The sequence below is a fragment of the Coturnix japonica genome, chromosome 3, assembly GCF_001577835.2.
Source record: "Coturnix japonica isolate 7356 chromosome 3, Coturnix japonica 2.1, whole genome shotgun sequence".
NCBI lineage: Eukaryota > Metazoa > Chordata > Aves > Galliformes > Phasianidae > Coturnix > Coturnix japonica.
The window spans coordinates 61,519,371-61,541,839 of NC_029518.1; the positions used below are offsets into that span (position 1 = coordinate 61,519,371).

The 22,469-nt window shown below is 44.0% G+C and overlaps 1 protein-coding gene across 3 annotated transcripts in view; it reads left to right on the forward strand.

Annotated features, from left to right (window-relative positions):
* Window positions 1–17,556, forward strand: part of SCML4 (Scm polycomb group protein like 4) — a 49,285-nt gene extending 31,729 nt beyond the window's left edge. For 2 of the 3 annotated variants that reach the window (XM_015858810.2, XM_032443763.1), the window contains exons 7-9: window positions 4,305–4,568; window positions 11,933–12,078; window positions 15,150–17,556. In XM_015858810.2, coding sequence (XP_015714296.1) covers window positions 4,305–4,568; window positions 11,933–12,078; window positions 15,150–15,275 — 536 coding nt within the window. In that variant the 3' untranslated portion in view covers window positions 15,276–17,556. Of the gene's footprint in view, window positions 1–4,304; window positions 4,569–11,932; window positions 13,306–15,149 lie in introns of those variants that run through there. The other variant, XM_015858809.2, reaches the window with a different exon arrangement.
* The last annotated feature ends 4,913 nt before the right edge of the window (window positions 17,557–22,469 follow it).

Here is a 22,469-nt window from a genome sequence, read left to right on the forward strand (position 1 = left end):
GGGGAAAGCCAAAATGTGTGAGGAGTCTCTTGGGGAGATTCTGTCGCTGTAGTTGGCTCCTCTCAGAATGACTGGGGGATGACACAAGGCTGGGAGATGACACAAGGCTGGCCCTGATGGAAGGAGAAGAGAGGTCTGGGGGAGGTATGATATCATACTACTTAAAATATTGAGTTCACAGCTGGTCAACCCATTATGGAAAATATATGGTAGCACTTAAAAAGGTGCAGGGAAGTGTCAAAGGGCAAAACCCATCACTAAGTAATATGGGGAATAGGAGGCAAGATAAAAAAAAATGAAGAGTGGCAGTGAAGGAAAAAGAAAAAAAAAAAAAGCGAGAGCGAGAGGAGCAGAGAGAAGGAGGGGAGGAGGGGAGGGGAAAGGAAGGAAGAGGAGAGGAGAGGAGAGGAGAGGAGAGGAGAGAGAGGAGAGGAGAGGAGAGGAGAGGGAGAGGAGAGGAGAGGGAGAGGGAGGGAGAGGAGAGAGGAGAGGAGAAGGAGAGGAAGGAGAGGAGAGGAGAGGAGAGGAGAAGAGAGGAGAGGAGAGAGAGAGGAAGGAGAGGAGAGGAGAGGAGAGGAGGAGGAAGGAGAGGAGAGGAGAGGAGAGGAGAGGAGAGGAGAGGAGAGGAGAGGAGAGTTACTGTGGGGCTTAGGAAGAGTTTTTGCCCACAGGAGAAATTTTAGTGGGGTTTTATTTATTTATTTAAATGATGAAGAGAGTGAAAGGTTATATCTGCTCAGAAAAATGTCAGGTAGGGATCATCTTTCCTGAGTATACTCTCTTCTCCATTTCCTGCTTCACTTGCAATTAATTTTCATTTGCTTTCCTAATGTACAATGGGATACACAGGGTTTTTTTGTCTTTCCGGAGTGCCTCTATTCTCAGATGCTATCAAAGGTCCGTTGTATGTGATCTGCATTCACACACGCACTGTTAAATCCATGTGGCATCCTGTAGAGGTGTACAGATACCCCTGAGGCAAATGACTTACCATGCAGCTGAGGTGAGAGATAAAAAAAGTACTTTTCTTCATGCTAAAGGAGAATTGTGGTCCAGAGGTGATGGATAACCTGACCAAAGTCATGCAGCAGGGCTGGGATGTGAGCTGCACATTGACTCATCCTCAGGAGTTTAGCTGGGAAACATGCAGGCTGCTACTTTCAGAACCTCAGCTAAATAAACCTGAGTTTTTAAACTGTGAAAATAGGCATTGCTTTTGCTGGCTAAATTTTGCTTTTTTTTTTTCTCTCCTCCTTTGCTGCATTTTAATGCGTGTTGGATGTAACAAACTTCCACTTCTCAGTTTTCCTGTGAACCATTCCAGGAAAGGCAAACTAATTCACAATGGCTTGAGCATCTCAGGGTAGTGAAAAGTTGTAATGGAGAATACTGTGCTCAAAGCAGTTTTGCAGTTTTATTTTCTTCTGCTGCCTGAGAAAATATGTTTTCCTCAAAATATGTTGGTCAGAGTGGGATTAGTAGATGTAAAACCCAGACGCACCACCGCCTGAGCTGCAGATTGTGAAGCTTCTTCATGGTACAACTAACAGGGATCCAGATGGCTGTGAACACAGAAAGCTTCCACAGTCTTGTCTGAGTTTCTGGATGGTTCAGCCCATTTCTCTCACTGCCTCCAGTGCCACTGTAAGCAGCCCAGCCTGTAAAGTCCAGGCAGGCAAGCCTGTTTTCAGCCAAGATTTTTATGTTGCTATTCCTCCCTCCCAATACAGTGTGCCCACTAATCCTCCAGCTCCCTGTTGCTCTTGGTTGGAAGACTCTCCATCTCCTTTTGGTTGAGGTTTTCTAATACTTACTCCAAGATTTTTAGCTTCCTAATAGCGGCCAACATGATGTTTTTGCTAATATTTGAGTCTTTTTTGCTCTGGTGATATTGAGATGGTCCCAGCTAGAAGATGTGGTTGCTCCAGTTGTGTTGGCTAGTGCATTTTTACAAAGCAGCCCACACTCAGCGGGCAGCACAGAAGCTGACCAGCACCTTTTAAAAATCAATGACTTAAAACCTGTAACCACTTAAACCTGAACCCCAAGTCTCCTTTTTCCCAGTCTGTGACCTGTCTTTCCTCATGAGCTACCTGTGAACAGTAAGGGGTAACTCCAGCAAGTTGCTGTTCTATCCTACTGACTGCTGATGCCTATCTGAAGACTGGGAGTTCTGAAAAGGCTTGCTTAGAAACCTGACTGTGTAAGATGATCTCTGCTCCACCTTGCCTAATGACATGAGTTGCTCTTCAAATTGCCACAACATCTTCATCTTGGGCATGTTGCAAATGAGGCTCTTGCTGATCTGTGGCAATAGAATCATAGAATCCTTAAATTTGGAAGAGACCTTTAAAGGTCATCTAGTACAACTCCCCTGCAATGAACATGGACTTGCACAGCTACATCAGGTTGCCCGGGGCATAGGCATCATTACTCCCATTGTGGAGCCCAAAGCAGAGATAGGTGGAACAAATTCATAGAATCACAGAATCATTAAGGTTGGAAAAGACCACTAGTATCATCTGGTCCAACCATAAATTGATCCAGATCAAGGAAAGAGTCTTAGGCAGAGTTGGTAACAGAAATGACAGCATCTGGTTCTTCATCATAATTTCAGACACAACTCATACACTCCCTTCCACTGGGAGATTTTCATCCATGCAGGTCTTATTTTACATAGATTACTGAGCATCTGACATCAGTCAAAAAATCCCTGGTGTCCACTCACGGATTTAGGAGTCATTTATATCCATAGTAATAAAAGCTGTATGCTGTTTATTTAGCAGGGCTGTTCTAACGTGCTGTTTGTTGTTTAGACAGTCTGCATCTTCTTCATATTGTAATCATATTAAAAAAGCATTCTTTTCCTGAAATAAAGAGGTAATGATTCACAAGAGGCATAATTATTCCATGCGGTGCAGGCAGGATGCTGCAGAAAGAGCTGTCTTCTTTATGCATAAGAGGCTTTTATTGCAAGTGTTCTACACAGTAATTAAATTCCTTTGAATGAGAAGGCTTGATTGGATTTTCTTTGGTTTACGGGGAGGAGTCTGAAAAGCAAGGTAGTTATCTCAATTGCTATACAATTTTGACATCTGTTGAAGGCTAGGGAGAAAGGTTCGGAGTGCCAGATTCCCATCTCCCTTCTGCCAGTGTTATGTTAGCTGAACTCTTGAATTCAGCTGTATTGCACTCTATTCATATTTGGGTAGGAATAAACCTCTTGGCAGAAAGCAGTAGGCTACCTGAATGCACTCTGCGAGAATCCAAATTATCTAAGGGAAAAAAATATAGTTAGAGGAATGTTACTTGCAGTTACTAAAGCAAGTGCCCAAAAGTGAGAAAACTTCACATTCATGGCTGTCCTTCCAATGGGATGGTTGCCTCATTGCAAGTCCAGCCTTGGCCCAGAACAGGCCAAAGTTATAAGAGACAGCAGCAAGCAAATGAAAAGTCAGATAATCATGCAGTAGGAGTCTGTGCTGTGGCTTGGCATGTGAGCCAGGATGCTGGTGTGGTACAATTGTTGAGTATTTGAGTTGTCAAACTAAATCGCGTTTGTTTAACATCAATGGTTATACGCAGCTTGCAAAGGGATTTTGCAAAAAAAATACTAAGAATGTAAATTAAAAGAAAAAGACTATTACATACAACCTCAATATGTATTAGCAATGGGGTTTGGGTCTTGTAGCATAAATTACAGTATAAATTCACCCTGTTACTGGGTGCCAGGAGATGTGTGACACCTTAGAGGTGATTTCACTCAGCTTGGAGACTTTATACACAGTAAGGACAGCAGCAATTTTAGCAGCTCAGAGAAACATCATGGGGAAAAGGAAGGCACTTTCCTAATCTGCGGACTCCCTGCCTGCCTGATGCTGATGCTTTGTTTCACCCAGCTGGAGTGGGAACCTCTAAGGCAGGGACAGCATGTATGTGAAGGGGCTGGATTCTTGAAGCTCCTCATCCTCATGCTGTCCATTAGACCTCCAGCCTTGGTGGTGTTCAGGGAGCACCATGAGGCAAATGAGACCTGTCTTTGCCTTCCCACTCAGTGGGAGTGGGAAGTGGTAGGAGAGTATTGCCCTAAACTGACACGGGTTGGTTGCATCAAGCCAAAACTTCCCTGTCATGATTCTACTGACTTCTGAGAGATTGTGCTTCTCCTTATTGTATACTAATTCTCAGAAAAGATGCCTCCTGTGTCCAGCCTATCCATGCCATCCAGCTGTCTGTACTGAAAGTCTGAAGTGAAGCTAAATGTTGGTTCCATTTTACCGATTCTTTCTTATCTTGTTGAGCAGAAACAGTCATCCCTGAGGATTACCTGGATCCAGCTAACATGAAGCGGTACAGCACGGATCCTACTGACTCTGCCTTCAGTTGTGTGGGCTCCACATACGCCATGCGGCAGAGTCCTGCAGATGGACATCCTGCTGGAGGCTCCTCTTCCTCCTGCGGTCATCGTCCTGCGCCGGTGTCCTCAGGGAGGTCCTCCTCTGCCAGCCTGCGGCACCACACCTCCAGCCCAACAAGGAATGGGACCTACCCTGAAGGAAACACAAGTGGTAATATAATCATATTGCTATTAGCAATGTGTGCTGCTGTGCTGGTGCCATGCTGGGGTCTTAACTCATTCCTAAATTCCCAGGAAAGTTAGCAAGGTGCACTTGCATTGACATGCATTCAGACCGTGCATGCTTTCACTTAGAAGGAGAAATAATAACCTATGTAAACACAAAATCAATCTGTTCATCATTAAGTAAAACGGTGAATGTTTTCTAATGCAGTTATTAATTATGTAAACGTATGTATTATGTATAATCGAGTGGCAATCACAACCACCATTATCAATTTACAGATATAAATATTAATATATAAGGCATTTCTCCCCAAGACTGATACTGCTTACAGACAGGTTAATTGCACGACACCAGCTGTGTACAAAGCACCATACAGAACAAACTCAAATATTAGTGCCTATCAAACAATTTAGCAAAAGATTTTTCTTTTAGATGTGTAGCCAACCCTGCCCCCATTAAATACAAACTACAGCAAATTTTGTTTGAAAAAGACTGCCCAGAAAACATATATTTTTAGAAGTCACCCAGCTCACTGCTCAAGGCTTTTTTATCCTTTAGGGAAGAAAAGTCACAAGAAGTTTATCTGCAGATCCAAGAGATGCTACAGGAACCACTGCGTTCAATAACCCTTCCTCTCCCCTCTCTTTGTATTTTTGTCCAGCTATCCTCCTAGGCTTTAGACTCATTGGGTTGATTGCTCTGCCCATTAAGGGCACCGTGCTGGTGCCAAGCCCTCTTAAAATGGGACTCGTTTCAAAAGATGGCTTCCCTCCAGGAAAGCTTTCCTGGCAGCTGAGGTGAGGGGAGCAAGTGGGACTGCAGGAGCAGCCTGGTGTAAGGCAGCACAAGGCAGATACTCACAGATACTCAGCATCAAGAGAGAACTAGCTGAGGCAGTGGCAAGAGTGCTTTCTAATCCTGGAGTGTATTTGCTCTTCACCAGCTTTGTGCTATATTCCCTGTCAGCCATGGCTTCTTTCACCCCAGAAAAGACCTGGGTTCATCAAATGGATTAGGTGATTCCCTGAACTTCTGCTAACTTTGTCTTTATTTGCATTTCTTCATTAACAGGTCTTTATCAGTAGCCATTTGAACAGTGTCTTCACCCCTTACTAATTATTCAAACTTCATTTATGCATTTTTCATCTTGAAGGTAGATCTAACAAAGGAGTTGAATATCTCAGCCATTTTCAAGTCATTAATTTCTTCCCCTTCCTCATTTATTAATGGAATCTACTGTCACTCCGGTTACTTTTTTTCCTCATGATATATTTGCTGTAGCCTTGCTGGCTCCCCCTAACCCTTTTGTCCAGCATTAGCTCCTTACATTGTCTTTCTGCCCTTGTATTTCCCCTGGAAAACTCAAGGGATTCTGCAATGAGCCAAGATTTAACAATGTTGTTAGTTGCCTGGTTTGAAAATCTTTATCATTCTGGTTATCTCTTTGTAACATACAGGAAAAGGTCAGAGCAGCTGAGGCTGAAGTTCTGCCTTGCTGTGCATCTTGTCTCCAGCATGAGGAATTCCTTAGGGCAGAGCTGAGTGCAGGCACAGCAATGCTCCTCCAGCACCCTCAACACCTTCAGAAATTGGTGACTAAAGGACTTTGAGCCAGAAGTGGTGGATTTGTATTGACTAATCTGTCATAGGTTTTTCTCCCTTTTATTACCCAATGGCTTATTGAATACCTTGCACATTTTCAGCATGAATAATAATAATAATAATGCCATGGTAAAGTTCCTGTGCTTAAAAAGTGCATTATGTGAATAAAAGCCTTTGTATAATGGATTTGAATCTATGTTCAGGAGAACGAAGCTGAAAAACATGAGGGTCTGCACGTTCAGCAGCAAGCATATCCAAATAGAGATGGGTTTGCCATCAAGGTCTCCAACAGGAGGATTAGCAATTGCCTGTGTTCTAGGTGCTCTGTGCACCTCTGCACACCTGCCCCAGTGATTTGTGCACGTTTGTGTCACACCATCCCCCTTCTCCAGAACATCTTCATTGCCCCTGGGGCTGCTTGCTTAGAAGCAGAGGAGAGCAGTTGGCTCTTGCCTATGGCCATGTTTTCAGTGACTGAGATGTACAACACAGTGACAACCACGAAGTCAGGGTGCCCACAGATTTATTACAGCAGCCCTTCTATACTTAGAGAAAAGGTGCTGCTTCCAGGCAGTCTGCTTTCATTTCCTTCTCCATTTGCCATAGTATCAGTTCTGTAGCACAGCTCTGTGCTGCTGGAATTCCCATCGTGAGTTTCTATAAAGCACTGTTTGCTTCTCCTTAAAGGCAGAGAATCTATTTTTTTCACCGCTATCCTATTTTTCATGTATTTTTATCTTTATACTTTAATAGAAATCACAGCCTTCTAAATATGTATCTTCCCACGATCACTTCAGTGTAGCTACGCTAGAGTTTGATTACTGTCTTGGCAAAATCTCTCTCAAAGGTCTTAGGACTCAGTGCTTCTGTGTATGCTTTTCCTCTTTCTAGGGACAATTCATATGGTGCTGAATCATAAACGGGTGAAGATGAGTAATCGGTGCCTACATGTATCCGTTCTAATCCTCCTTTGTTTGCTTACTTAAAGACAGGGATGGACGGGGCTCATTAAAAGGAGGAAGAATTTCTCTCCAAAACCTCAAGCCGATCCATTTTATGTATTGATATATCAGAAAAATAGCATGCCTTATTTATCAGGGCGGGCAAACATCGTGGAAAAAAAAATCATAACTGCAAAGCATATCTCAGTAAATAGCAGAACGAGCTTTTCAAGGGGAATGGATGAGATTAAAACCCAAAGCTCTCATTAATGTGATTGGAAGCATGATGCCTAATTCTCTGTGACTATGCTAAAAAATTCCAAACAAACAAACAAACAAACAAATCTCATTTCAGAAAGCCAGTTGGGGCTGCTAAGAGATAAACATGCACTTTGCTGTCATCATCTGCCAAACTGAAGCTCTTAAATCTGGGAAGGAATAGTCAAGGACATCGTAAACCATAAACCTTTCCAAGCCTGCTTATGTAACAGACAAACAAACCCTTTATCCCGAGAGTGGAGAATTGTGCGTTCAGCCACGGACACAACAGCCTCAGCCTTGCCTGTAGCCTGGGGGCTTTATGCAGATTTTATTATCCAATATTAGCAGTTAATTATTACCCCCGAGGGTCTTTGTTAAAGAGACAGTCCCACTTGCTTAATACATTTATTTCCTGACAGCATTTCAGGCACAGGGTTAGAAGGTTGTTTGTTGCAGACGAATGCTGCCAGCACCTTGCAGGGGAGCACCTCCTCCAGGCAATGGCAAGGGAAGAGAAGCTCAGCCCTGGTCCCACTTCTTCTGTATGCACTGCTTGCCAGGTTTTGAGGTCACTTTCACAGCCTGGAAGGTTCAACACCTGCGCTGAGCTTTTCTTTTTCCCCTTCAAAACAGAAGCAAGAAAAGCACCAGCAAGCATTTGCCACCAGTTTATGGCTGGATCTCAATCAGCAGGGCTGCTCTGGCAGTCGTGGCATCACGTCCCCATGCCACACAGCGGGTGCTGCCATCTTCTCCAGCCTGCTGTCTCAGGAAGCCTCTCCTGCAGAGTCCTCCTGTCCTTGCATGCAGTGGGAGGGCTTCTTAAAGAACCGTTTCCTATCTCTCTGTGCCTCTCATTGAGGGCCTGCTACTTGTGCTTGCTTTCAGTGGATCTGCTGCTCCTCATTAACTTCTCCAGTACGATCAGAGAGAGCCTTTTAAAATTTCATCCCCACCCCTTTCCCCTGAGGCAAAGAAATCATTTAGGCCTGCAGCAATATTAAAGTTCATCTGTCACTTCCTTTCCACTCTTATCTATCAATGGCCACACTCCCTCGGGGCTCTGTTTGTTTGCCAAGAACATATTTAGGGAGTCTGTTGTTTATCTTCCCTTCTTTCACAGGTTTAACTCCACTTTAGCGTTGTATTTCCTCACTGTGGTCCTGCAGCCACTCAGCTGTTGGCTTTCCCTCCTTTCACCCTCTTTCTCAGGAACATCTGGAGCATGAAGTGGGCTCAGAAAAAAGGCCTGAAGGGCAAGAGCTCAGCCTCTGGCTCCTTTGCACCAGGACTTTCTTGCCATTGGCTTCACTGGGTGTTGGGCTTTGATACTGTACTTCCAGCCATCCCTGCAGCGGTCTCAGCTGGGACACCCCAAGAGCCTTGCCCTGCAGGGAGCCCCTTCCCCATCCTCTCCAGTACCAACACAGGCAGGAGGGGGAGTGCTTCCCTTTGATTGCCTGAATTTCCATATCTCATTCCATTAATTTGACAATATTTTTTTTTTGCCACCTGTCAAAAACAGGAAATTGGATTTGACCTAGATTACGATCTCTAAAAATAATTATTGGTCCCGAGCACTCCCATCTCTTTGTAATCTGAGTATTCATTATCATCTTGATTAATTCTGATGACAGGATGGCATAGGATACCCAGGAGACATGAGACTTCCTCATTTATCTAATTCTTAGGTTAAATGTGAATACCTTCAGATAAGAAAAAATGTATAGTACTTGCCCTGCTGCCATCAAACACTTTTGTGCTTAATATAATCTCTTAGCAAAGTGATGCTATTGAAACAGAGAACTCATGCCTTTGTGTAGGCATGAAATGATTCATTTTTTGTTCCCAAATAAAGAAATTACACTTACACGGGTAAATTACAAAGTTAAAAAGACAGAATAAATTATTAGGAAACAAAATAGGTTTTAAAAGATATGGAAAAAAACAGGTTGCTTCCAATCTCACCAGCTATGAAATGCTTTTGAGACATCTGTCTGCAAACTGGTGGTATCCCAGCTCTACTGACAGCATTTAAAGGTAACCACTTACATGCAAGGAAAATAACACAATTCATGAAAAAGCAGTAGAGAATATAGGACACGAACCTAGGTGTATATATAGATTTAAAATAGAGTTCATGTCTATGCACAGTTTTCATTTCTACATAGTTATATGATACTTCAGATAGGGGTTTGAGAGGATTACCTTCACTTGCTGGAGGCTGGAAGAGTTCTGGCCATGTAGACTCTTTGGAAAGGTCATTTATATATTTCTCTAAAAACATCAGATTTATGCTATTGATTGCTAGACTGCGGAGCACTGAGTAGAGTTCACCCTGTCATTTCAACCTTTTCTTCTCACCCCACTTCCTTATATTACCAATATTTCTAATGCCTGCAGAGGCTCCCAGCTGTTCCCAGGGGCTTGCTACTTCCCTTTACCCTTTCCTGGCATTTCTGGAAGAAGGGCATTTCTGGAAGCAGCGTATTTCAGGCAGCAGTCACTTGGGCCCAGGGCTGCTCTCCTTTCACCCAGCGCGAATCCCAGGCAAAGCCCTCTGGGGTTTCCTTGCAGTCATGCAAACTTAAGGGGAAAAAAATGTGTGATTCTTGGTACATGTTCCCTGACCACACTATTGCCGTGGTGTTGAAACTTATGCAAACTTTCAGTCGCTGAGTAGCCTTTCTCTCATCTCTCTATTTTCCCTCTGGTTCACAAGAGCCTGTTTTTTCCCCTTGCCCTTGGTTCGTGGTGCCCACACTCAGCTTGTGCTGCTGGCATATCAGACTGCAGCAGCCTCCTGCATGCGCTGGCTCTTCCAGCTCCCAGGCAAGTCGTGGTTCTCTCACTCATCCCTGACAAACTTGCTCAATATTACTGATGATCCAGGGGCTGGCTGAAATTGCCCCGTGTGTTTTGCACTCTTCATCTTCATCGCTTCGTGCCAAAGAGTCCAGATGGTGTCTGTACCACTGTGTATTGCATTTATTCTGAGAGCGGAGCCCAGGGTCGCATGAGTCCTTATGAACACAAATCCTCGCTGTCTAATTAAGAGGACCTGCGGCTATTCCTTGTCCTTTATATCCAGAACAGTGACTTAGCAAATGAGAGTGTAATTATCATGATATTTACATCACATCCCATTACAAAGCCCATCGACCAGATTCACACATTCATAGCACTGCTGCTTGCTACAGTTCATCCTTCATAACTGCAAAATATACCTCATTACATTATGTTGTGGGATAAGAAAAAAGGACCAGAATGCATATAAAGCCATTATTGTGCATGTATGGGCAGACCCCTGCTCACATAAATCAGCACAGCCCTATTGAAGTCATCAGAACAAGGATTTACATAAGCCACCAACCCAGCCCACTGCATTTGCTCATATGCATTATCATGATGCTTTGAGCCACGCGTGGTATTCTCATACATTTTATCCATTGTTATAAACTCTGAATTTCTCTGGAGGGCTCAGCCCTTCTCAGCAGCTTGAAGCCATTTTGGTTCCCCTCTTTGCTACCTGGGGACTCTCCTGGCTCCAGTTTAGTTGTCCATGGTGTCCCTCTGTTTGCACTCTTCTGTTTCCCTTTCTGTCTCCTGCAGTGCCTGCTTGCTTAACACTTGCACATTGAAAATTGAGCCTTAGCAGAAACTGATGAGCAGGTCTCGGCAAGTAGCATCTCATCCATTTCTGTGCTGCTACCTGCTAATATAAAGTTTGCATTGCATGGATACAAACAACAGTAAACAGATTTCCTGTAATGTAGCATAATGCAGTGCTTGGGATAGTGAAGCAACATAAGGGTGTGTGTATGTGTGCAAATTACACACATCTAAGGCTAAGATTTATAATTCCGCAGAGACTAAGAATAAAAACATAAATGCACTTTCCTTCCAATATGCCTTTATTCACTTGATTTAAAGCTACAGCAAGTCAAAGTGACCTTAAATCATCCAGGGCTTACACCATTAAAAAGTCACATGTGCGGTGTTCATCTCCATGTGTTTTAGTAGGTCTCCAAATAGGCATTCACTGGGGACCCTCAGGTGAAGCTGAGCCTAAGATTAGCAGAAGGTTCACTAGGATCCCACTTCTAAGCTCCAAGAAAAATCTGAGTGTCTGAATGCAAAGAAGAAAAAATATTTGTTAAATCCTTATTTTATCTCCTAGCCTTTGCATTCAGTGGCAAGCTCCTTTGTTTAATGCCTCCAGGTGGGAGGGTGGTGTCTTCTGGAGCTGAGATCCCCAGTGCTTGCAGATCAGACAGCAGGGGCAGCTGGCACATTGTTCCGTCCTCAGCAGGAACCTGAGGGTTTCATGTTTTTTAACACAGTTCACCAGCTGGGATCATATCTCCTGGTAAGCAGTTAGATCCAAAACTGCCAAGTCCCTTCTTTCCCTCCCCATTAGCTCAGGCTGATGCATACAGAGCCAGTGTCCAACATGTGGGGCTGCTGCACTGCTGCACGCCCACAAACCAAGGAAATCACTGCATGCTTTGTAATGTGCTGCTGTGGCCTTTTTTGTACTGATAGCCTCCAGTCCTTCACCAGAACGACAAGACGTGGCTCGGCCATCAAGCAAGAATCCTTTGAACTGGACTGTGGATGATGTGATTTGGTTTGTGAAGGATGCAGACCCACACGCTTTAGGTCCTCATGTGGAGCTCTTCAGAAAACACGTATGTAAAGCAGAAGCCTGAACCAGCCAAATTTGCGGGTTTTTAGTATTACGTAACTCCACAACCAAATTTAAAAGACTTCCTGACTCACTGGGGGATATGATAGTTGCCTTCATTAAGCCATCTCTAGTGGTAGAAATTCTAATTAGTAAAGTAGACTGTAAACACATATCTGATCAGGACTTTCTTGTTTCTGCTGGAGTCGGTAGCACCACATCTAGCTGCATCTTCAGTCTCATCCAGCCTTCCTCAACCAATTCAGAGCATGAGCCTCAATGGATGCTCACCGCAGTCAAGGGCTGAGGCCATTTGACATCTGCAGGCAGGGCAGTGAGATGAGAACAGAGCAGGTGCAGCCATGCTAGGATCAAACCTGTGACTGCAGACCAGGTACTAGCCTTCTTTCCTTGCCTTCTGCAGAGATGGCCCACGCTGGCCAGGTAGGTAGCAGGAAGATGAATAAGACACATGTAGACTTAAAGTAACTTGGTTTGGCATGAATTTTTGAGACTAGTAGAAGGAGCTGTATACCAGCAGAGAAAATTGCCCTGGTCTGTGAAGCACACGCTGCCAGGTACACTCACAGGAACATTATTTAATCTTGGCTCACTTGGCCTGCTGCTCTATACCAATGCCATGCCACAATACTACCACTGCTCTGCGAACAAAGAGACCAAGCTAAATATCTATTGAAGACTGTTTCTGTCAGCCTTTGTCAAGCACCCAGCACCTATGGGCTCTACTCATTATTGGTTTCCTTGTAAAATATGCAGTAGATTTGAGAACCTGGGTAAGATTACCACACAACTCAATTCAATTATGCCTTGGAGTTATATATACCCCTGCAATTTTTCAGCCTTCAAATCTCATCTGGATTAATACAGAGACCCCAGGGGTGAGAGACAAGTGATTAGTCCATTAACCTTAGCCATATCTTCCTGTATATTCAATCTTTCTATGAAGCAGGTGCATAATTTACTTAGAAGCACTTACTGTCATTGACAGGGCCCAGTTATCACCTGAAATTGTTGCTTTGGCAGCCAGCTCATCTGAGCTATGACACTGGGAGGGAGAAGGTGATGGGGCCACAAGGAGGGGAAAGGTGGGGAGGTACCTCACATATGGACAGAACTCTTTCCCATTGCTATATTGGGAAAGAGTATACTCCACATATATATATATACACTATATATACTCCATGTGAGTACTGAGCACAGTGCCCAGAGCCGTTTTCCTGGTTGCAAGGAGCTGTAGCCTGCATTGGCCACAATTTCAACACATGCCATGGGGTGACCATGGCTCTCACTCTGCTCTCCTCACCAGGAGCAGAACTGTGAATCAACCACCAGGTGAAATCCTTGTGCTGAAGGCAAGGGACTTGATCAGGGTCTACTCAGAAAACATGCAAGAAGCTGGCATGAGCACAGCAATACCCACTCTTGCAGTTGGAAGCTGTATGTTCATACTCACTGTATCTTTATCTTCCAGCTTATATGTTTGCTGTCCTCATATCTTGCAGGAAAACAGCAGCACTCTAACTTGCAGTGAGCCAGATCTCAACAAATGCATGTGAAACAAGCTAATTGCACTGAATTTAACAGCTCAAGATCTACTGCAAACTTGGGAACCATGCTATAGAATCCCACATTTTTTAATCAATTCTTCTTCTTCTTTTTTTAAAAGAACTTACACAATACCGGAGAGAAGTCAAGCCAACAATGTGTATAGGGATTTAGCAAATATGTGGGTATTTGATTAGATATGAATTCTCCCTCTGGCATACTCTAGTCATGGAGTTTAATTTTGACCTCTGCTCCATCGTAATAGAGGAAATAATAAAATATTGAACTCAACATTAAGAAACAGTTGCATTCACACCAAACACCTTGACAGTGTTTTTATCCATTGGCATCACAGCTCCAGGTGTATGGTTTTCTTTCTTGAGAAAATATTAATTTAAATGTCATGCTTAATCTTCCTTTCCTTAGCTTCTTTAAGATAATGGGAAGAAGAGGGGGAGAGTAAAAAGAGTTTTTGTAATGGATGGTGTGGGGGTTGCAGAATGAAGAGCATCAATTGATTGAGTTAATCAGAAAGTGACCTTAACAGCTCATCAGCTAAATCACCTGCTGAATGCAATAATAATGATCAGGGCAAATTAGGATCCATAGTATTGCTTAATTAGTGGGTAATGGATCACAGAGAAAAGACACACTGTGAAAACCATCAAATACAATATATGCAGCATTAGCGCTCCTGTCTGTATTTATGCACTCACATTCATTAGTAATGTTTTAACTCTCCAAGTAACAAAGTGAGGTGAAGACCAAGAGGAGAGGTAGTATTTTTAAGCAGATGCCCTAATATAGTTGGGAAAACAAACAGACAAGCTCAGGAATTGAAGAAGGGCATTGTATGGAAGCTTTTGTGCCTTACAGTCATAGGAGAACCCACAGTGAAACGGCATCCACCTCTCCATACACCAGTGCTATTTGGTGCTCAGTACAGCACCTTGTATTTACAAAAGGTTTTTCAAGCCAACAGATGTGGTATAAACAGTTTCCACCAATTATGTGGGAGTTAAATTAAGTTCGAGTAAATTTCATTAATAAATCAAATGAATTGTGGAACTACTGACTTCAATTTAAGAAATTAATTGCTTGTATCACTGGGTGTAAGAGCACTGTGGAGACACGAAATATGCAGGTAGCCAGGAACAAAGCTGGACCTGAAACTCAGAGTGCTATGAGCAGCTCATGAGGCCACATGGCTCTGTGCCTCCATCACTCACACCTTTCTGTCAAGATCAACCTATTTTCTGCCAAACCTCATGGTTCCTTGAAGAATAAGTAGTAATATTTGATTAAAGGCTCATTTGAGTTTCCTTTTATCCTATTTCAGCCTTCAATTTTTAAATGAAATTTCAAAATTCATGACATTTCCATCTAGGAAGAGCTGTTTCTGATCCACCTTGGGTAATGCGTCAGGACACAGTGCCGCCATCTTGCTTTTGTGGTGCTGGAAGCAGGGGGTTCACTTACTTTGATTCTCTTTCTCTCTTCTGCAACCAGGAGATCGATGGGAAGGCGCTGCTGCTGCTGAGCAGTGACATGATCATGAAATACATGGGGCTGAAGCTGGGGCCCGCCCTGAAGCTGTGCTACCACATCGATAAGCTCAAGCAAGCCAAGTTCTAACAGCTTCCTGAACAACAGCAGAATCTAACTTAAATCTAGACAGAGAAAACTATAGGTAACACGCTGCCTTACAGAGAATGCATTCCTTTGCAGATTGTTTTACCCTCTTTTTTTAAACAAAGACTTTGTCTTTTTTAACATTTGTGCATCTTCACTTTTTCTTTTTTTTTTTTTTTTTTTTAGTCCAATGGAAGCTTTGGGGCTTCTTTGTGTTAATAATTTGCCAAAAAGTGTATAATTACAGTAATTATTTTGTACCATTAATATTATTATGATTATATAACTCCTATTTTTGTAATCAGAAGGGGGAAATAAGAAGCAAACTGTGACTGCTGGCAGAAAGACCACTGGCTGTCCGCTGGGCAGGGATGGGGTAGGATGCAGTGCTGGCTGGGCTGCTGTGTTCAGAGTGTTTGGGGGATGTGTGCCCTTTGGTCAGCCAACACTGAATAGGAATCACCCTGTGTCTTGCACTAACATCTGGAAAACTTGAATTCTTCAGTTTGGGGGGAAAAATAAAGGCAAGAAGAAAAAAGAAGAATGAAAATTAAGAGGAAAAAAAAGTGGGTGTTTTTTTTTATTTTTAGGAAATAAAAAGAGGGAAAAGGTTTTTATTGCAGCTGAAGTACCTTTTCCCACTAGAGGGAGCAGCCCTAATAGACTTGAGGCTGGAGCTATGATGACATGGTGCTTTCCATCTGATGAGCTCTGACCATCTGACTCTCCTAGCCAGCACATCTCTAAATACCCAGGAGGAATCGCAGGTTCCCAGCAGGACAAGCCGTCACCGTTTACACTTAATTATTTCAAGAAAAGTCCCAATGCAGAAAGCGTTTCTGACAGGATGTTTCCTGTTAAGCTGAAGAGGGGGTGGATGGCTCCCACGGTGTCTGACACACTCAGCCGTCATCTCCCCACCTTTCTGCCTGACGTATGATTTGCAGCAAAGAAAAAGAACCAGAATTTCTGGGCTTGTTCTTGTTTGCCAAGTGGGAATGTTCCCTATGAGGAGGGCACACCACTGTGCACTGTGGCAACTGTTAGGGCCAAGGTGGGTACTGTAGGGCCACTGCCTGGTTGCACTGCTGCAGAGGACGATGCACGCTTGCTTTCAGCATATGTGCACATGTTTTCTAGTAGACTCAAAGTAATGCTCTCTTACACAAATATGAGAGGTGCTCATTGATATTCTAGGTAGCCAGGCCAGGAGAAAAGCAGGTCAAAGGGTGAGGAAGTGATTTGTGGAGTGGGTATGCCCTCATCTTCATCCTGCACAAATGGAGGATTATGAAGGGACGCATCCATACAGTTTAAACACTTGGTGCATGACAAGGAAGTTGTTTTGGTGCTCACCTCAGCAGAATTGGGCAACAGAGCCCAAATAATAAGCAAGACACAAGCATCCATGGCAGCTTCCATATAGTAGAATATTACAAAAAAATACCTCATGGAATGAAATTCATTTGGGTGCATGTTGCTAGAATATAAGTCATATGAGAATGTACCACTTCAAGATCTAACCCTGAAAGTCCTTGTTCCAGCCTGGCCTTGAGTGCCACCAGGGATGGGCACCCACAGCTTCTCTGAGCAGCCTGTGCCAGTGCCTCAGCACCCTCTGCGTAAAGAATTCCCTTCTAATGGCTAAGCTAAATCTTCCCTCTCCAGTTCAAAGCCATTCCCCCTTGTCCTATCACTATTAGATCATCCATGATATGACTAACAACATCCCACGAGACTTCCAGTAAACTCCTGTGAACTGCCCCTGAATGAACAAAGTAGTCTGCATATGTTTGCAGAGTTGGATGTTGACGTGACTGGATGGCTTCCTGCAGATCTTGTCTCCACATTAAAACAGTTCTATGGCTTCGATGCTAGAAAACACCACATTGTCACACTCAGAACTCTTCCTAGAAGTCTGTCACTTTCCAATGAGTTTCCCTATTTAACTGAAACTGCAGCTGTTAATAATGTCAGAACCTCATTTTGACATCTTGGAAATGGAACACCTTTGTTTAAGAAAATGAATTTTGCATTTCATCATATTTTCCTGGAGAAAACTGATAACATCACAGCAGTGGCAACAATGTTCATACATTTAACGTGCTGGAATAGTTTTCATGTATGTATCGAATGTATACAGTCAGTGGTGCTATCTATCTCATTTGATATGGAACTTTTAGGCATGGCAGGCTGTTCTAGCCATGATATTTAATGTGTTGCCTTTCACAGAGGAGGCATTTAGTGACTTGGTTTTACATGAAAGTAAAGCTTATGTAAGAAACTCCATGCTGCATGTTTGGTTTTTTGGTGTTTTTTTATCTTCCCCTCACCAAAAGGCAATCAGGATGCAATCATTATTGCAATTATAACTAGTTTTTCCTCTCCTAAGTCTTGTCAGGGAGAAGACACTGTACTGTGTGGAGTGTGTCAGGCCCAGAGCAAGCCATGAAGAGTCACCTAACTGGATGTAATATTATAATGTGGTGGAAAACACAGCAATGACAGCAGGGTAGCAAAGTCCCAGGCTACAGAAAGTGAAGATAATCCCAAATGCAGCAGCCATGGATGTAGAAACAAAGTAAAAAAGCTGCTTGCCCTTGGAAGGCCTCAGGCAGGCAGGGATCTCCAGTAAGATACTCTCACCTCCACTGCCAGCCATTAAATGAGGTCTAGGAGGGGGTGGATCCTGGCTCCACCCTCCCCATCACTCAGGTGCATTGCATGCACCTGAGCTCATTTGGGTTGGCCCTGCCATCCACTAGGTGCTCAATCACTGTTTCAGCTACACTGTGTTAGCTGCTGTTCACATACTGCTGGTACAAGTTGCTTTGTTTGCTATTCTGTTCACAGCTCTCACTTCAGACTGCATCCAACCCCTTGCATTTCTTAACTCTTCCAAACAGATGGGTGGATGTGTTTGTCCTTTGTGTGCAATGTATCTGCCTGTTCTTTACTTCTAAATGCAGCTGCATTGGAAGGCTCTTGACTTGCTTAGGCAGTTTCAATACTTCATGAGCCTTTGCTTTAAGAAAAACATAAAAGCAGGCAAAGTCTGAGGAAATGGGGAGAGCTCTTCCATTGCCGAAGTGCCAGCTGCAAAGCATGTTGGAGTAGCAGAACTGGTGGCTGTAGAGCAGCTTCTCCTTTTGCCCTCACGTTGGCTCGCTGCCATGGCCCCATCTCCCACCCTGACAAGTGCCCCCCTCCCAGACCTAAGTGGGTTTCCAGAAATGCCCAAAGGAATGCTTCCACTGCTCTGAGTGCACGGTCTTGCTAGAGGAGCACAGTGCCCTTTGCAGAGCTAGCAACTCAGGCCACTGTGATTAATGCAGCCAGGCACCCTTGAGACAGGCATGCAAAGCATCACTCTGGGCTGTTACTGCCCTGAAACAAATTGCTCAATTTCTACAGCTTGTCAGCAGTCTGTCAAGAGTCACACATCTTTCTTTCTTAAGGAAAAGCATCAGTCCAATCCTAGGTAGATGTGGTCTCCACTTCCCTCCCATCCTCCCTTTGGAGCTGGCATTTTGGGACTGCTCTGCTCTCTTGTGCTGCTTCCATATCAACAGGCTTGGGGTTGCTAGGAAAATAGTTCATAGTAAGCAAGCTGGGGGCAAAAATCTTGGGAAATGGCAGATTAGCAAGATGCTCTTTCCTCTTCTGCATGCAGAGCCTTAGCATGATAACTGCAGAGCAGGTCCCAGACACTGCTGCCCGTAACTGGTTGGATGGAGTCGTATGAGTTTTGCTTCTCTCACCAAGAAATGGGGTCCTGAATCTGCACCCTCTCACCAAAGAAAGTGGGCAGATCTCTGCACACACTGCCTCAGCACTTGCAATAGTCGCATGCTGCCTTCCAGTCCACACTCCCTTCATGGACAATTGGAAACCGATTCCCCTGGAAATCTAAAATTTTGCTTGAGAAAAAATCACTTTTATTCACTGCCATGAGTTAAATATTATGGAAACATGTCTGCTAACAATTTGCTTTGTGTAATTTGTACTAATGCTAATAAGCAACAGCTGCAACGCTTCCTGCTGTAAATTCTTTTGTGGTTGCAGTGGTATTATCACATATGTACTTCACAAATATGATAGACTCTAACACAGTTCTCTCCTTCTGGCTCCAGCTCCAGCAATTCCCCTGCCTCAGCACACAGCAAAGCGGACGTGCATTTACAGCCTCTGTTTCCTTTTGTTCCCCGGTCCAAGCTCCCCACCAGGTGCTTGCGGCCAGTGGGGGTGTGGGGACAGGGTGCATGCATGGGGATGTCCCCCAGCAGCTGTGTTTAGTGAGGTTTGGGCATAGAGGCTCTGGTCGGAGGCTGAGTGCAGAAGAAGTAAGATTCACTTAAGAAACGGAAAGGAAAAAACGCGTGCAATGCTCTGCCACCATAAGGCTTCAGCTGAAACCCAAGAATCTTTCAATTGTAATCTCAAGAAAAATATTTCCCTCGCTCACGATGTTAAATACAGCACGTTAGGCCAAACCCAGGTCCCACTGAGGTCCACGTAAGTTTTTCTATTGAATTCACAAGACCGGGGTTTGGCTAAAAAAGCAGGTCAAGCCTCAGCCATGTCCCACAGTAACTAGAGCCTAACACGCGATCCCAGCCCCCTCACAAAGAGCAGAGACAACCAGTGCTGGCCAGCCCCATGCCTCTGCCCCCAGGAGAGCTGCTGGTTCCTGGTAGAGAGCTCTTCCAGCTGCACATCTACCTGACCCCGACACTTTCTCCTGTTTGTTTGGTGTTGTAGCTGCAGGCTCTGTGGAAGGCGGTTTGCATTTTCCACTTAGCAGCAAACCAAAGCGCTGAGGATTTTCAGCCGTGCTGCTCAGCAGAAACTCGCCCTAATCTCAACATGACTTCACTGAGAGATTTCCACAAGTTCTTGAGGAGAAGCCCTCGGTGGAATTTAAAAATAAAACTTCTCAAAATCAGCCATGCTGACCCACAGTTATTGGCTCCTTTAGCATCCCCAGCACTTCATCATCCTTCAGACAGCTGAGTCTCTTGGAAGTGCCATAACTGAGCAGGACGCCGGGAAGGGCTCCATTTCTGACTGGAGTCTCACTCCTCTTGGCCTATGGGCAGCTGCCAGAAATGAGAGCTTGAGCTCGGACAGGCGAGTGTGTGTGTGTGTGTGTGTGTGTGTGCACATGTTGCCTGGCTGCAGGGGCAGGCTGTGAATGGAATGAAAATAAAGCAGAGTAGAAGATGAGCTTCAGAAAGTCCCCGTTGCATTGGTGTTCCCACATTTTGTGCCCTGTTCCAGAGCATGTTTACAAATTGAGCTTTCCCTGTATATAGCAGTACATCTTCACTAACCAGTTTTCTCCTGGTGCTATAAAGGACTGGCATCATGCTACTCTCTTCTTTCTGAACATGAAATATGAGCAACCAGCTTCCTATTGCCAGAGATCTCTAAAAGATAATAGGAAAAAACTGGGGACCAAGTAATACAGGGATGAGGACAGAGTGGAGCAGTTACGCAGCTTCCAGTGTCTTTCAGGTGAAACATAGGAGAGGATGGGGAAAGCACATCTGAATTGCAATGATTCCAAGCCAGTGATTAATTTTATTCCTCATGTCAATGATTTCCTGATCTGTAATGTTGGCCCTGAGCATTTGCTGCAGTGACAGTACTGTCCACGTGCCCAAGTTCCACCAAAACCAAATGACTGTCTCTAAAACCTATCTGTCTTCCTTATGACATTGTTCCTATGTTGTAGCAGGCAGAAAGCTTTTGACAAACGTGGTAAGAGTCAGTATTTAAAGAAAAATACCTTTTAAATCTTCTTCATAACACAAAATCTCCATTAAGCAACTATAACTGTAGCTGTGTTAGCAGTTTAATATTCACCAGCTTTTCATTTTATGCCTCTTAGAAACCTCGTAGTAAAAGAAAGTTTCTTGCTTACACAGTTCATGTGATTATGGGAAGTCAGTCTCAATTCCAGCAATCTGCTGCCGCTGCTGTGAATTTAGGAGACTCGTTCCACATTTTTAGCAGTGTAAATGAGATCTGTCTGACGCTGCTAACTGTTTGAATACAGGCAACTTAGGCCACTGTTGTCAAAACACATTTATTTGTGTTACAATGGCGTGTAGAGATTGGATCTGGTGCTGGGCAGATGTATCGTGAGAGACTCAGCCTGCTCAGGAGAGCTGATGGATGGCCTCACAGGGCAAAAGGGACAACTGAATGGGAAGGTCTTCCTAGAGGCAGTTACCTTTTGTGTTGCAGATAAAGGCTAAAAACAGATAGAAGTTGATTAAATGGATTTTGTACAGCCACTTGATGGAAAAAATAGCAGAAGGCTGAGAAAACTGAAGCAAAACTTCTATGAAGGGTAACTTCATTGCCTGCTTCCCAACACTGCTAATCCTGACCTTTGCTGAAGCCAGAAGTTCCAACCCAGACCTCCTGGTCTGGATCCAGCGCCTTATCCACCAGACCATCTGCTCACACTGTGTTCCAGCCTTTCTCCCTGTGCTCTCCACATCGTATTTACTCCTCATGTAGTCCTTGCCTACACTTTATATGTGCCCACACAGGCCTTTAAAGGTCAGTTAGTCCCTTATCCTCACTTTTCTCCCTTTTAATCCTCTGCCCTCTAGTCCATTCCCTCCAAACTTCCCATCCCCATCCTCTCCCCTTTGTAGTTACACTGTTTTTTCTCTTGAGCTCCTCACTGACGATATCACTTCTTTTCCTTCCTTTCCATCTATCAGTGACCATATATGTGCATCCTTCACACCTTCTGCAACTCCTTCTCTACCTTTTAGCTCTTCTCTGCTCTTCCATTCTCTAATTTGTTTCCGCTCTTTCTCTGTAGTTTTCTTCAAACTTCTCTCTCCTGTCAACCGAGTGCCCCACACAGGAGGTTCTAGTGCCAGTTCTGTGTGATACAGACCATCGTGCACTGACATCTTTGAATTATGCTGCCTGTGTTTTGTTGACCTCCTCTTTATCTTGCACAAAAAGCCTTCCGCTGCTTTCATTCACCAGCATGAAAGGCACTTTTTGAGGATGATGTTTTTAAACTAGTTGGCTGATTACTATTTGCAATAAATACTTCATTAAGCACTCGGCACTTTTACACAGGGTAAGCGTGGCTTTCTCCGCTTCCTTCCATCTTTCCCTGTGCAGCCTTTTGATGTTCAAGCTGCTTAGATTCTGGTTGGCTTG